The sequence below is a fragment of the Eschrichtius robustus genome, chromosome 21 (assembly GCF_028021215.1).
Source record: "Eschrichtius robustus isolate mEscRob2 chromosome 21, mEscRob2.pri, whole genome shotgun sequence".
Classification (NCBI taxonomy): domain Eukaryota; kingdom Metazoa; phylum Chordata; class Mammalia; order Artiodactyla; family Eschrichtiidae; genus Eschrichtius; species Eschrichtius robustus.
This window is the reverse complement of record NC_090844.1, coordinates 32649395-32664079: the sequence shown is the minus strand read 5'-3', so window position 1 is coordinate 32664079 and position 14685 is coordinate 32649395. Positions and strand designations below refer to the sequence as shown.

The 14685-nt window shown below is 39.5% G+C and overlaps 1 protein-coding gene and 1 long non-coding RNA gene across 2 annotated transcripts in view; one reads left to right on the top strand and one right to left on the bottom strand.

The window, feature by feature from the left end:
- Positions 1 to 1755: 1755 nt before the first annotated feature.
- LOC137756047 (uncharacterized) lies at positions 1756 to 6204 on the bottom strand. The gene is made up of 3 exons (XR_011072164.1): positions 5836 to 6204; positions 5409 to 5674; positions 1756 to 2124 (listed from the first exon to the last, which is right to left on the bottom strand). It is a non-coding gene; the product is annotated as an uncharacterized lncRNA (long non-coding RNA).
- Positions 5353 to 14685, top strand: part of DDHD2 (DDHD domain containing 2) — a 26877-nt gene continuing 17544 nt past the window's right edge. Inside the window, exons 1-8 of the mRNA XM_068532260.1 lie at positions 5353 to 5603; positions 6860 to 7087; positions 7908 to 8098; positions 8888 to 8977; positions 9543 to 9663; positions 10810 to 10899; positions 11847 to 11982; positions 14274 to 14482. Coding sequence (XP_068388361.1) covers positions 6868 to 7087; positions 7908 to 8098; positions 8888 to 8977; positions 9543 to 9663; positions 10810 to 10899; positions 11847 to 11982; positions 14274 to 14482 — 1057 coding nt within the window. The 5' untranslated portion in view covers positions 5353 to 5603; positions 6860 to 6867. The remainder of the gene's footprint in view (positions 5604 to 6859; positions 7088 to 7907; positions 8099 to 8887; positions 8978 to 9542; positions 9664 to 10809; positions 10900 to 11846; positions 11983 to 14273; positions 14483 to 14685) is intronic.

The following is a 14685-nucleotide window of genomic DNA, read 5'->3' as shown; positions in this document are numbered from 1 at the left end:
GATTTTACCTTTTAAGCCTTTTTCTGGTAAAAGATTTGATACACCACTGCAACAGCAATAGCCAGTGAAATTAACTGGTGGTTTCTTTCTTTCTTTTTTAAATTAATTTATTTTATTTATTTATTTTTGGCTGTGTTGGGTCTTTGTTGCTGCACATGGGCTTTCTCTAGTTGCGGCGAGCGGGGACTACTCTTCATTGCGGTGCATGGGCTTCTCATTGTGGTGGCTTCTCTTGTTGTGGAGCACGGGCTGTAGGCGCGCGGGCTTCAGTAGTTGTGGCATGTGGGCTTCAGTAGTTGTGGCTCACAGGCTCTAGAGCGCAGGCTCAGTAGTTGTGGCGCACGGGCTTAGTTGCTCCGCGGCATGTGGGATCTTCCTGGACCAGGGCTCGAACCTGTGTCCCCTGCATTGGCAGGCGGATTCTTAACCACTGTGCCACCAGGGAAGCCCAACTGGTGGTTTTTTTGAGAGATATCATAAGATATTCTCTCTTTCTGAAACTACCTACCTGCTGGGCCTTCTTGGAAACCTAGAATTTATATTTCTTAAGGCAGTGTTTCTCACAGTGTGGATCTCATGCTGTCTGCATCCAGATCACCTAGAGGACTTGTTTAGAATGCAGATTCCTGAATCCCACCGAAGACCTACTGAATGAGAATTTCTGGAGGTATGCCTGGACATGAGATTACTCCCTCTCTTGTAACTAGTGGTGTATCTGGTCTCTGTCTTTGTTGTAGCAGTCAACGCGATATATTTATTTATTTATTTTTTGAGGTCTGAACCCAGAGTATTTATTGTCATGGTAGTATGAAGAAATGTTCACATTCCTGTGCTTTTTTTTTTTTTTTTTACATATATCTCTTCTTTTTTGGATTTCCTTCCCTTTTAGGTCACCACAGAGCGCTGAGTAGAGTTCCCTGGGCTACACTGTCGGTTTTCATTAGTTATCTGTTTTATACATAGTAGTGGGTATGTGTCAATCCCAGTCTCCCAATTCATCCCACCCCACCTCCCGTTCCGCCTTGGTGTCCATACATTTGTTCTCTGCGTCTGTGTCCAACAAGATATATTTATTTGTTTACCTGCTTGTGTTTCCTATTGAGACTGTGAACTCCTTCAGGGTAGGTATTGTGTTATTCATTGCTTTTGTATTCCAAGCCCCAGATTAGGCACATTTAATTGTTATAGTTCTCAAAGGTTGGTCCATGGAAGCTGAGAGTCTCAGAGACCCCTTTAGGGGTCACAAGATCAAAATTGTTTTCTTAATTGTACCAGGACATGATTTGCCTTTTTTTCTATGTTGTTGACATTTGCACTGTTGATGGAAAAGCAATGGTAGGTAAAATTGCTGGCGCCTTACCAGGAATTAAGGCAGTGGAAACAAATTGTTCTACCGGTCATTGTATTGTCCACTGCCATGAATTTGTAATAAACACAGTGCCAGTTTCACTTAAAAATATACTTTATGAAGAGTAAAAATTAATAATTTTATTAACTCATAACCCTTGAGTTCACACCTTTTTCACATTCTATGTGACAAAATGCTTAGTATGCATGAAACAATTCTGCGGGCTGAAGTACATTGGGGAAAAGCGTTCCTGGACCCAATTCCAGTGTGTGTGTAGAGGCCTCCGCACACCAACAAGCAATTCTTATACGCCAGACGTTCCCATGACTTCCTCCCTGGCTTCAATTAACTTGCTAGAACGGCTCACAGAACTCAGGAAAACCCATTTATTTACTAGATTACCGGTTTATTATAAAAGGATATAAAACCACAGCCAGATGAATGATAGAGATACACAGGGCATGGCCTGGGGAGAGAGGCCGGACCTTCCGTTCCCTCTCCAGGTGCACCACTCTCCCCAGTCCTCACATGTTCCCCAACCTGGAAGCTCTTTGAACCTTGTCCTTTGGATTTTTAGTGAGGCTTCATTACAAAGGCATGACTCAGTCACTGGCCTTCGGCAACGGATTCAACCTCCAGCTGCTCTGCCCTCCCCAGAGGTTGGGCGTTGGGACTGAAAGGTCCCACCCTCTAATCACATGGTTGGCTCTCCTGGCAAGCAGCCTCCCTCCTTCTGTGGGATCCAAAAGTCACTTTCCCTGAAGCGTTTTCAGGACCTGAGGACAAGAGACCAAATATTATCTCACTGCTTTTATAGCTCAGGAAAGTCCAAGGGTTTTGGGAGCTGTGAGCTAGGAATTGCGAATTAATATATACATTCATCTGAATGACCAAATATTTTTCCCATAAATCACAATATATTGCAGCTGGTCTCTTGAGGAAAAAGCACGTGACATTATTTGACTTGGTAACTCAACTAGCTACTCTTTTTTTCATGGAACATCATTTTTAGTTGAAAGTACAAACGACAGACAAACTGTGGCTATGCAGATTTAGGTATTTGGCAGAACTTTTCTAGAAAAAGTGAGATTGTCACTTCAAGGAAAACAACTGACAGTATTTGTTGCCAATAATGAAATTAGACATTTACAGGAAAAAGAATTTTGGAAGACTTTTATCTGCTATGAGCTTGACAGCTTCCCAATACTTAAAAGACTTCTAATTAGATTGGTGGTAATTAAAAAAATAGTGAAATATGTTAACATTTGAAAGGCTGCATAGCTCAGTGAACTGATATTTTACAAATGACCAATGCATGATGTCATCAGTCATGCATGGGTAAGAGATCTATTCAAAGTTCAAGATAGACCAATGGTGGGGTTTTTTTTTGTTTTTTGGCTGCACCTTGCGGCATGTGGAACTTCCCTGACCAGGGATCGAACCCACGCGCCCTGCAGCGGAAGCGCAGAGTCTTAACCACCGGACCGCCAGGGAAGCCCAAGACCAATGGGTTTTAAAGTATCAGAGTACAAAAATTCACTAATATGTCTTCAGATTCCACATTGAAACTAACTTTTAAGAACCTACCATTTGTTGAATTTTATTGTAGTAGTAAAAAGAATACTCCACAATTATCTGAAAAGGCCATTGAAAGATTCCTTCTTTCTTCAACTACACAGTGGAGTGAGGCTGGATTTTCTTCATATACTTCAACCAAAACTAAAATTGTAACAGATTGAATGCAGAGGCAGATATGAGAATCCAGTGGTTTTCTATCAAGCCAGACATTAAAGAAATTTACAAAAATGTAAAGCAATGTCATCCTTTTCTCTGGTTTTTAAACAATTATTTTGGAAACTAGTTATTTTTCTGTAAAAATACTTACATAAAATGGATTTTTCTTATTTTTAAATGAATTAAATGTTTAAATTTCTCGGTTTTAACATCTAGTACAGTAAATAGTGATAGATACAATCTACATAAACACTCTTTATAGAGTTCTCAATAAAAGTATAAAGGGTCCTGAGACAAAAAAAAAAAAAATTGAGAACACCTGGTACAGAGGCTGCAACAGGGATTTGGAGAAAGAGGGCCTAAATTCAAGTTCCAGTTCTATCACTTAACTGCGATTTTAGGTAAGTTACTTAGGTGCAGGCTCTGAAGACAGACCTTGTGTTTATAATATTGGCTCCATCACTTGCTGGTAGTATGTGAGTCACTCTACCTCCGCAAATAGGGATAACCTACTCCACCAGGTTGCTGTGAGAATTAAATGGGATTTATACTTGTCAAATGCTTACAGTTGTTATCTACAACATAGAGTTAAAAGCTAGCTACTGGTATTAGTTATATTATCTAGTCATCTGACAGGATCCTAGAGGCTGGGGCACAGTCCTGGCTTTCTTCATCCTCTCTGTGTTACCAAATCCAAGTCCGGCTGCTCGCCGCTGGAAAGCCCATTCTCGAGAGACGAGTGTTGGTAGGAAAGGAAAGGCTGCTTTATTTCGGAGGCTGGCAACCGGGGGAGAGGGTGGACTCCTGTCCGAGAACCAACTCCCGATTGCTGCTCAGGGGACGGGGGCTTTTAAAGGGGAGTTTCAGGGCTGCATAGGCGGGAGCAGAACAGCACAGTCAGTTCTGACAGTCATCTTGAAACCAGTAATGCGGTGGTCTGATCAGCGTCATCTTGGTTGTTTTAAGAACAGTTAATCTTTAGTTCCAGGGTTTCCATTTCTTTGAGGCCGGTTCTTGGAATTGTGGCAGCTTATGTCGTGGCTACAGTCTGGTCATCATGTAGTTAACTTCTTCCACCTGGTGGGGATTTCAGTATCTGTAAGACAGCTCACAGGATACGGCTCAGAATATTATCTATAGCCCTTGAGGAGGGACTGAAGGTCCTTGACAATGCTTAATGACTAAACTATTATTTGGTCTCCTTTGACTGTTTTCCTTTGTTTCTGCATTTTCTCACTTCTCTGATTAAACTTATTTTTTGCCTAAAGTTTTTCCACAGACAAAAGGCGGGCTGAGGACATGGGGTGAGGGGGCAGGGACCGTACGGTCCTGCTCCGTTTCATCTGCAAAGAACAGAAGCTATTCAGGTGTTATAAATTTGAGGAGAAGGTATAAGTAAACTTGTGGATAATTGTGTGTGGCTCTTAAACTGTAAGAGAATTAATCTGTTATAAAAAAAATCCCTCTTTTAGTTTCCTTTTTCTCAGCTTTTGAAGAAATAACAAGACAGAAAAACATTCCCTGAACCCTTGCCCTATAATCTAGTTAGAAAATAGGAAAGTATTTTATTGCATGCCCGAAGGAATTGAAGTCTTCCAGAAAACTAAATAGGAGAGCTGGCAGGGCTACTACTTGAGAAATTCTTTTAACCTCTTTACCTCAGTTATGTCATCTTGTTTGGACAAAAATATCTCGTCTCCAACCCTCTTGCGGCTTTTGAATCCTGCAGGCTCACCTCTACATCTTTTAAAGGTATCTTTTTGGCAGCTTCTAAATCCCAATAAACGCAAAGGAGAGGGGCAAAGACCCAGAGACGATCTTTTCTTCCCTTGCAAATGCCAATGTATCCGTCCTCAGCACCCAGAAGTGGAGGTCTGGGTAGACGCAGCTGCCGCCAGCGCCCTGTCCTACTTCTCACTAGGGGCATGGCATCCCGGCGTCCCCGCACCATCCCGGCCCATGAGCAGGGTCAGCCAGGGTACCACCGGGTCAGAGGTCTGTTTTCCTATCTATTAAGTGGGGAGGCTGGGTCATCTTGAAGAACCTTGCTTTCACTGCAATTTGAAACGCTCCCCACCTATAACGTCTCATTCCCCATCCCTGCCTTCTAAATACCTGAGGCCTCTCACCCAGACCCCGTGCGCGGGTACCAAGCGGAGGGCGCGCGGCCGGCAGCACCCGCGTGCCCAGCGCTCCGACCTCCAGCCCGCTCGGAGGAGCACATCTCGCGCGAGTCCCTCCACCTCTCGCGACACTTCCCGCCAGCGCCCCTGCGGGCCTCCACGTCCCACCCGTTGCCTCCCCGCAGCAGTCCCCATCACCTCACCTTTGCTCTAGACAGCCTGGCCCGCTGGGAGCGCGGCGGAGCGCTGTGTTGGGCGCGAGCCCGGCGGGGCCGCAAGCTCCGCCCTGCTCTGCTCCGCCCCGCCCCTCCTGGGCTCGCGGGGAAGGCCTCCGCGGGGGATATGTCGTAGCCCACTCAGCGAAGGTAGGAGAACTTGAAAGGCTGCGGGGCTGCCAGGTGAGTCTGCGGCGGCGCGTTGGGGGCGGCGGCCGGGCCCAGGGCTCCGACCGGCGTGCGGGTGGGAGGCACTGCGGGATGGAGATGCCAGGGGTGGAGGAGGACGCGATGCCCGAGGCAGGGAAGGGGGGCTGGGAGGACCAGCCCTGGCGGGGTGGGGGTGACCTCGGTTACAGGGACGCGGCCAGGGACCCTTTTGCATCGACCGTGCCCGAAGGCACCTGGAAATTACCTCGTTTTCATCCACGCTCCGCTCCTCTCTGCGGGGCTGGACGCGGGACGGAGAGAGGCGTCCGCGAACCCTGAGGTCCCAGACCTGGGCTGCAGGAGGCCCGGGGTCGTGGGGAGAAGGGACACGCAAGGTGGCGGAGGTAAATTCGTGCTGGGAAAAAAGATAAAAGTGGCGGAAGCTGGAGAGTGTCCGCTCCGAGGGAGGCCGGGTGTTTGCGGTCCCGCTGCGCTCGGTGCTGAGATAGCGATGGTCTTGCCCGCGCCCCTCCGAGGAGCCTGGGTTTACTTTCGACGTCTGCAGTGTTAGTCTCTGCGAGTGTTAAAGGGGCGGAAATACACAGGTCACGGTCTTCCTTGAGGGAAGGAGGCTTTTGAGGTCATTTGTTACTTTTCGTCTGAGACCTGGATGGTGCGAGTGGGTGCGCGCGTGCGCGCGTGCGCACAGTGGCCCCAAGCGAGGGTTCGCGTTTTCAGAATTTGTACCACAGTCTCTACTTAAGCACCCTTCAAGCATTGATAAAAAGTGACTGGTTCTTAAGTGAATAGTTTTATTTTCAATATTGTGATTCCAGTAGTCAGGTAAATGTGTAGTGACAAGGGCCTGGAGCCTACAACCAGGTGTTATGAAGACGGAGTACGCGTTTTTGCCTTGGGACCAGACTTAGATTGGAAATTGGGGTAAAATTTTTTTTGCAGTCAAGATTTCGACCATGTGTTTCTCGTGATTCCAGTTTTGTTTAATTAAAACCATGCAGTTTTCTGAGAGGATTGGAAGATCAGTGCAAAGTGGTTGGTCTAACTATAAGAAGCGTTTTGTTTAAGGCCTCCTTCCTCCAAAAAAAAAAGAAGAACCCCAAAAACAAAACCAAGAAAAGCTGTTAATTTATGTTATTTCTGTTTTAAATTATGCAGCCCCCTTAGATTTTTTTTTCAGAAATGACTCCTTAAAACTGACCAGTTTTGTGTGTGTGAACAATTACACTGTTAATAGAAGGAAATTTTATTGTTAGTTTTTTGTCTTTTAGAGAAAGAAATGTCATCAGTGGAATCACACGAGGAACAATTGTCCCAATCAGATCCATCCTCGTCACCAAACTCATGTAGTTCCTTTGAGCTGATAGACATGGATGCTGGCAGTTTGTACGAACCCGTTTCTCCTCATTGGTTTTATTGTAAGATAATAGATTCTAAGGAGACATGGATTCCTTTCAACTCTCAGGATTCACAGCAGCTGGAAGAGGCATACGGCTCTGGTAGGGTGAAAGCTGTGACTTGTAATAGACGAGGACTTACTGTCATTTCTCTAAAACTGTAATATAAAAGTCCTTATAGTGAGTGCTATTAGAAGTAAATTTTAGATTTTTTTCTAGTTGTCTCATAGCATTTTTTTTTTGCTTTACATTTTTTATACTTTCCAAATTTTACTTAATAATCTTTTCTTTTTAACATCTTTATTGGAGTATAATTGCTTTACAATGGTGTGTTAGTTTCTGCTTTATAACATCCTATAGCATTTTTATATAGAAGTTCTGCATTACTATCCAGCCAATTTATAATATTCAAGAATTTGGTCTGTAGTTTGAAAACAGGACCTATTGTAATTCCTGCATAGTTAACCAATAATGTTTCTTATGTTTCAGTTTCTGTTTATGAAGAGTGTGGTACGGGCAGTGTCACATTGCAAAAGAATGAATTCTTTCATTTTTCTCTTGTTTTTTCTTCTTTTATGGAAACAAGAATGATGCTGGTTACTACCTTATCATCATGATGGTCATTAATTTATCTTTTGGTCCCTTAAACAAAAAATTCAGAAGAGCTTTCTTGTATACAATTTTTTGTAAGGGACACTCCTATCTCTCCTCAGAAAAAGAACAAAACAGCATTGGGTATTATTTTTTTCATGTTTCATTAAAACCGAGAATGATGTTGATGGTTTATAAAGTAGTTTAGCCAAGAAGAAACAGATCATTCGTGTGTTTTATAACATTATTTAGAGCATAACTCAGAGTTGTATTTTGGGAGCTTTATTTTGCTATACTATGTACTTCTTTTCCCCTTTCCACTCCCTGATAGGAAAAGACTGTGATAGGAGAGTTGTGCCCACTGATGGGGGCAGATACGATGTTCATTTGGGGGAGAGGATGCGGTACGCCGTATACTGGGATGAGCTAGCATCGGAAGTGAGGCGCTGTACCTGGTTTTACAAGGGAGACAAAGATAATAAGTATGTTCCGTACTCGGAGAGCTTCAGCCAAGTGTTAGAGGTATTCCTGTGACCCTTTTTTACTCATTTTCTTCATTGTGTTCTTCTCTTATTTCATAATCTTTTCTTCCTCTTGTGACTTATTCTGTGAATTTACGGAGAGAGTTTGGTTCTATTTGCATCACAGTTCATAGCATTTCTTTTTGCAAGTTCGTTTCAGGATAAAGTAGTTTTATTTTCAAATTTTGAAATACTATGGAAACTATTATGTATTTAAATTAAAATTTTTTTTCTCTAATGGTGATCTTTGTGAATATTTAAACTGTGACCACAGGATTGGTCTTTTTTGCCTTTTATTTTTCTTGCTCTGAAAATATTCTGAAATTTGCTTTAAATTGGAGTAGGATATTAATATTATTGAACGAAATATATCAAAATGTGAACAATGATTATTTCTAGTCTTGATGATGGAATTGGGACTGATTTTTTTCCTTTGTCCTGTACTATTATCGTAATTTTAAAATAAATTTGATCAATCAAGAGAAAGAACTTTATATGTAATGTAATCCTCATTTTATGGATAATATACATGCATTAACATTATTGAAAGAAATATATCAAAATGTGTACAGCGATAATCTCCAGTCTAGATGATAGAAGTAGAAGTGATTATTTTTTCTTTGTTCTATACTAGTACCTGTTCTCATTTTAAGAGAATTAAAATAAATTTGATAAATTAGAGTAAGATATTCTTACTGTAATTGTTTATCTAGCAGTATTCTTGTAAAAAAGTTCAGTTTTAATAAAAAAAACCATTACGGAAATCTAATGAAATGTGTTTTCTTTTAAGGAAACTTACATGCTTGCTGTAACTCTGGATGAATGGAAAAAGAAACTGGAGTCTCCCAACAGAGAAGTTATTATATTGCACAATCCAAAGGTAAAGCAAATTAATGCCCTTCTTTAACATTGGGATTAAAGGTTAATTGCATTAGTAAGAAGAACTTAATTGGTTTCTTTTTCTGGGGATTCTACGTAGGATAAGCTTTGGACATTTTTATATTACATTCACAGTTATGAAACTTGAAGCTGTGGCTCCTACCGTCATTTCCTCGTTCAACTCTTACACAAAAATTTTCTTAGGGAAAATTATGTCACTGTAGATTTAGAAAATCACTGACACGTTATGTGGGCACCTCTTCCATGTGTAGGGTATGGTTGAAAGATCTGTTAGCCTGATGAATTTTCATTTTCCTATTTTTTTTTTTTTTTTTAGCTTTACTGAGGTATAATTGACAAAATAGTAAGATATTTAAAGTGTACAACATTAGCCTAATGTATTTTCAGGATTCTCATTTCAAGCTGTAGGAGTTGCATATCAAAACTCCAGTTGAGATTTGACTATGTGTTATGTTTTAAAAGACCCGTTCCTACCCTTCAGAATGTATAAATAGAAGTGTCTTTAATGTAGAGTATGTTTATTGCTCTGATCTTTTTTATTTGAGCTTATGGTACATTACCAGCCAGTCGCGGGGTCTGATGAATGGGGTTCAACACCCACTGAGCAGGGCCGACCTCGAACAGTGAAGAGAGGGGTTGAGAACATCTCTGTTGACATTCATTGTGGTAATGTTAATCATTCATTTTTTTTCTTATCTTCTGATATACTTATTTGTTTATGACTTAAATCGTGGTCTTTCTCTATGGCTTTAGATTACGTCAAGGCTTAAAAATGGTCTTTAATCAAATGGGCTTATTCTAAGTTAAGATTAGCATTACTTCATCTACTAAGAATCTTAATAGGTACAAAAATCTCTTTTAAAGTTGCTAAGTATGTATGGCGGGGTGGATAAAATTTGACAGTACTAATCAGGAGGTCACTAAGTACAAATGAACTGATTTAGTCCTAATTCTAAGAAGTGTGATTCCACCTGCTTGATTATTAATTTATTCCTGGTAACTCCTGAAGGTTTTCAGGAGGTTTTCAACCAGGGAAAACTATTTTTCAGTAGGACCTTGATGGTTATCCATTGCTGTCTAGCTAGGGTCACTTATGGTTGGTTTTATAATATATTTAACTGGATTATAAAATTCCTTTCATCTTTCAGAGGAGATGGCTTGTCTCTTGGACAAAGTCGTAGACTTACTGTAATTTGAAAAGATGAGTTTAAAATTTCAGGCTTCAAATACATACCAGACTTTATTGGTACAACTGATAAAAATAGATTATTAGGTAAAAGTATCCTGTCAATATTAAATTACTTGAATTTGGTAACTGCCCTGTGGTTAAATAAGAGCATATTCTTAGGAAATACATAATAAAATATTAAAGGGTTAAAGAGATGTGATATATGCCATCTGATAATGTATGCAACCTGCTCCCAAATGGTTCAGAAAAATAAATGTGTGTGAATACACATACACATAGAGAAATAAAGCAAATGTGGTGAATGTTAAAGTGTTGAATCTGTATAAAAAGTACATGAGAGTTTCTGTACTGTTCTTTCAAGTTTTCAATAAGATTGCAGTTATTTCAAAATAAAAAGTTTAAAAAACTTGAACAATGTTTTCACTGACTTATTACAAGATAAATTAGAAACAAAGTAAAATCACTATATTTTTACTAAGTAGTTAAATATGGGACTGTGTCTTTTAAAATATCTGCTCATATTTTAACTTGCCCATTTCTATTATCTATTCATTGTGAATGTTTGATTTTAGAATACATGACTAGTTATGTAGCGTAATTTTTCTTTGTAATTTCACTTGTAGGGGAACCTTTACAGATAGATCACTTGGTTTTTGTAGTCCATGGGATCGGACCAGCCTGTGATCTCCGCTTTCGAAGCATTGTACAGTGTGGTAGGTTTGCAAAGCGTGTCATATTAGATCATGTAAGGGGACTGTTAGTGCTCCTGTGAGTTGAGATGAAGTGTTGTCTTTAGTCTGTTGTCTTAGCTGCATAATAAGATTTGGAGAGCTAAAGACAGGTGGCAAGGTAGTCAAGCTTCCCAGCTTAGACCTAAAGTGCTAGTAAATTCCTTAGGCTAATAGGTTTATATTCTTAACTAATAAATCTTGAGTGAGTAAGCCCTCAAGTCTTATAAAATTGCTTTATGATGTGATGGTCCTCTTTATAACCATTCTAAATTTAAAGGGAACCATAAATATATGACCATGAAGATAATATAGTTTAAATGAATAACAGAAGCTTCAACCATTTTTGTAATTCATACTGTGATAAACCTTATGATATTCTAATTGGAATATTTAGGTCGTTAGTATAACTTGACTTTGAAAGGTAGTATTCATAGTCTAACTGCCCTAATTTGGGAGTCTGATCCTAATGGCTAATGCCGCTAAGCATAAACCTCCTAGAAGGTTAAGATCGACGTAATATGAATTCCAAACGGCAGTGTATTTTTTAAAAATTTAAAATTTTGGGTTAAGGTTGTTTATAAGAACCAGAAAGTTAGGATAGGAACCTGACTGCAAAGCCAATTGACATGGTCAAGTGGTTTCTTTAAAAAATTGAAACAGTTCCCTTGACACGGCAGAAGTTTTGAAGTTACTGTGTGATTTTTTTTTTTATATAAAAATGTTTTGTATAGTAACAGCAGTTCTATATTAAAGGAATGTCTTTTCCTACATGCACTGTTAATTTTTTCTTGAATACTCTACTTTTGACTCGAGTCAGTAGGTGCTATAAGCAAATATAGATGGATGTAGTATAATTATAAGATCTGTTGCATCCTCGCTCTACAAATTGATCGCTTCACCGTTAATGCATAGTTAATTTTCTTTTCTAGTTAACGATTTTCGCAGTGTTTCTTTGAACCTGCTACAGACGCATTTTAAGAAAGCCCAAGAAAATCAGCAGATTGGGAGGGTAGAATTTCTCCCAGTCAACTGGCACAGTCCTTTGCATTCCACTGGTGTGGATGTGTGAGTAGTACTTTACACCTTTGAGTTGCTAACTGTGATTGTAATGTTTTCTGATCATTGATATGCTTAGGAACATTTCTGCTATAGCTGATTGTATATATAAAATTTTGTTCAACAGAAAACTTTTTGTACTTCTGTGTCTTTTTCTTAAGAGATACATTATTAAGTGCGGACCAACCCCTTTGTTTAACTAGCTCGGGTTAGGAGTGGGGAGTTGTGTGTATCTTCTTCCAGTATGTTTTACTGGCTCATTAGTGTTTACTACTACAGCTTTATTATTTCTTTAGCATAAAGCCGAATGTTGCTTTCTCCCCATAGTGTATAAGCATTTCCATCTTAAGATGTCAAAAGCCAACCTACCTCAAGATGTACAAAGTATTTTGTTGTTCCTTTTGTGATCACATTTAGATAATATTTGTCCAAATTTGGGGAAAAAAGGAAATTCCCGAATATTAAATTATTGGGGTTTATAACTTGAGGTATAATTGGTGCAATGACTTTTAAGTGATGGCTTTCTTAAGTTACAGGCTCAGTAGTTCTGTTTGTAAACTTTTTGGTAATGTCAGAGAAGGTTGCCTTATATTAAGGATATTCAGCTGTGGGCTCGCCAGAAAGAAGTATGTTCATAATATAGTTCTAGGATAGAAGTAGGAGATGCTTCTCTGGTAGATAAAGGAAGTCGCATTGTTTCCATGCTGGTCTTGGAAATGGCTTTTCTGATTCCATGTCTCTCAGTTCTTAATACCCTATGATTTGAGCATATTCCACGTGCCAAATGCTCCATTGTGGTGTTGCTTTTACTAGGTGCACAGAGTTCACATTCTTTCATATTTGAGTTGATGCTAAGAGGTTACTAGGCGCACATAGCCCTCTCTAAGCTACAGAAGATGTTGAAGGTTTGAGGAGTCTTTCTGGGAGCTTTGAGAAAGCTTTATGTGGAAGCTGATTTATACTACGTCAACATTGTTTTCCTTTGCGAGATATGAGTTCTGTTTGTCCTTGGCATCTGGCAGTCTCACCTTCTTTCAGCTTTTAGAAATTCGGCATAGAGAGAGAGAGCTGATCCATTTATCATCTGACTTGTGATCAAAAAACCTTAATGCTGAGAATTCTAGGAAAAGCCTCTTGTATCTTTTAAAAAACTTTATTATAGAGAATTTTGTACACAAAAGTAGCATATATAATGAATCTTCATGTATTGATTATGATTACCCAGCCCAACAAGCCTCAACACGTGGCCAGTTCTGCCCCATCCATATCTTCCGTGTACTGCCCATCCCTCCACTCTATTACTTTTGGATAAAATCTTAGACATCATCATTACATCTGTTAAATGTTTCAGTTTGTATATCCTGTTAAGGATTACAGGAAAAAGGAAAAATTACAGGATTAAGGAAAAATATATATATAACACCATTATCACATCTAAAAAAATTCTCAATATCAGCAAATATACAATCAGTATTCGAATTTGTAATTGTCTAATAAATGTCATGATTTATATATACACATACGTACATATACATGCACATACACACATAGTTTAAACTGGGATCATAAATTGCAATTAGTTGATGTCTTTTAAGTCTCTTTTAATCTCTTGATTACCTTTCTATCTCTTATTTTCTTGTAATTTATGTCTTGAGGAGGCTGGGTTTTTTGTCTTGCAGAGTTTCTCACACTCTGAATTTTGCTGGTCACATCCCTTTGGCTTCATTACAAATGTCTGTCCTCTGTATTTCCTGTAAATTGATAGTTATCCCTTGTATCTTTTTTTTTTTTTTAATTTTTTTTTAAAATTAATTTATTTATTTTTGGCTGTGTTGGGTCTTCGTTTCTGCGCGAGGGCTTTCTCTAGTTGTGGAGAGCGGGGGCCACTCTTCATCGCGGTGTGCGTATCCCTTGTATCTTAATTTCTAAGTGTAATTTGGATAATAACTTAGAGGAGGCTATGGAATGTATTTAGGTTTTCTGCTTAAAATATCTTTTGTTTTAGATCAAGATGAAAAAAAATATTAATTACATGGGACTGAGTGAACTGAGGAGGATGAGTATAATTTTTGTGACTTTCTGTCTGAATTTAAAAAAAAAAAAATCCCACAAGGACTCAGAGGCAAAGAATATACAAATCAATTTTCACTGCAAAGTAAAGGAGCTGTTACAGTGGAGGATTACTGGACTGAATGTCAATATTATGACATAGTATGAGTGTGTTTCATGTTTGGTAATTGCAATCATTGTTGCTTTTGTTGTGGTCATCCAAAAAAAAAAAATATCTTTTGTTTTTTCAGAGATCTGCAGCGAATAACTCTGCCCAGCATTAACCGCCTAAGGCACTTCACCAATGATACAATTCTGGATGTCTTCTTCTACAACAGCCCCACCTACTGTCAGACTATTGTGGACACAGTTGCTTCTGAAATGAACCGATTATATGTACTTTTTCTGCAGAGGAACCCTAATTTCAAAGGGGGCGTATCCATCGCTGGTCATAGTTTAGGTAACGGATTCTATGTGACCAGAGATGACTATCACATTTTAAGGATACCTGTTTTTGAAGTACAGGGTCTTTTATCAGTATCACATTCAGAGGTCTAGAACTGGTCTATGATGAAGAATTTGGAAGGGGTTGGAAGGGTGGTGGTGGATTGGAAAGAATGACTCCCTGCTTCATAGATTTTGCTTCATGGGTAATTGGCTTAT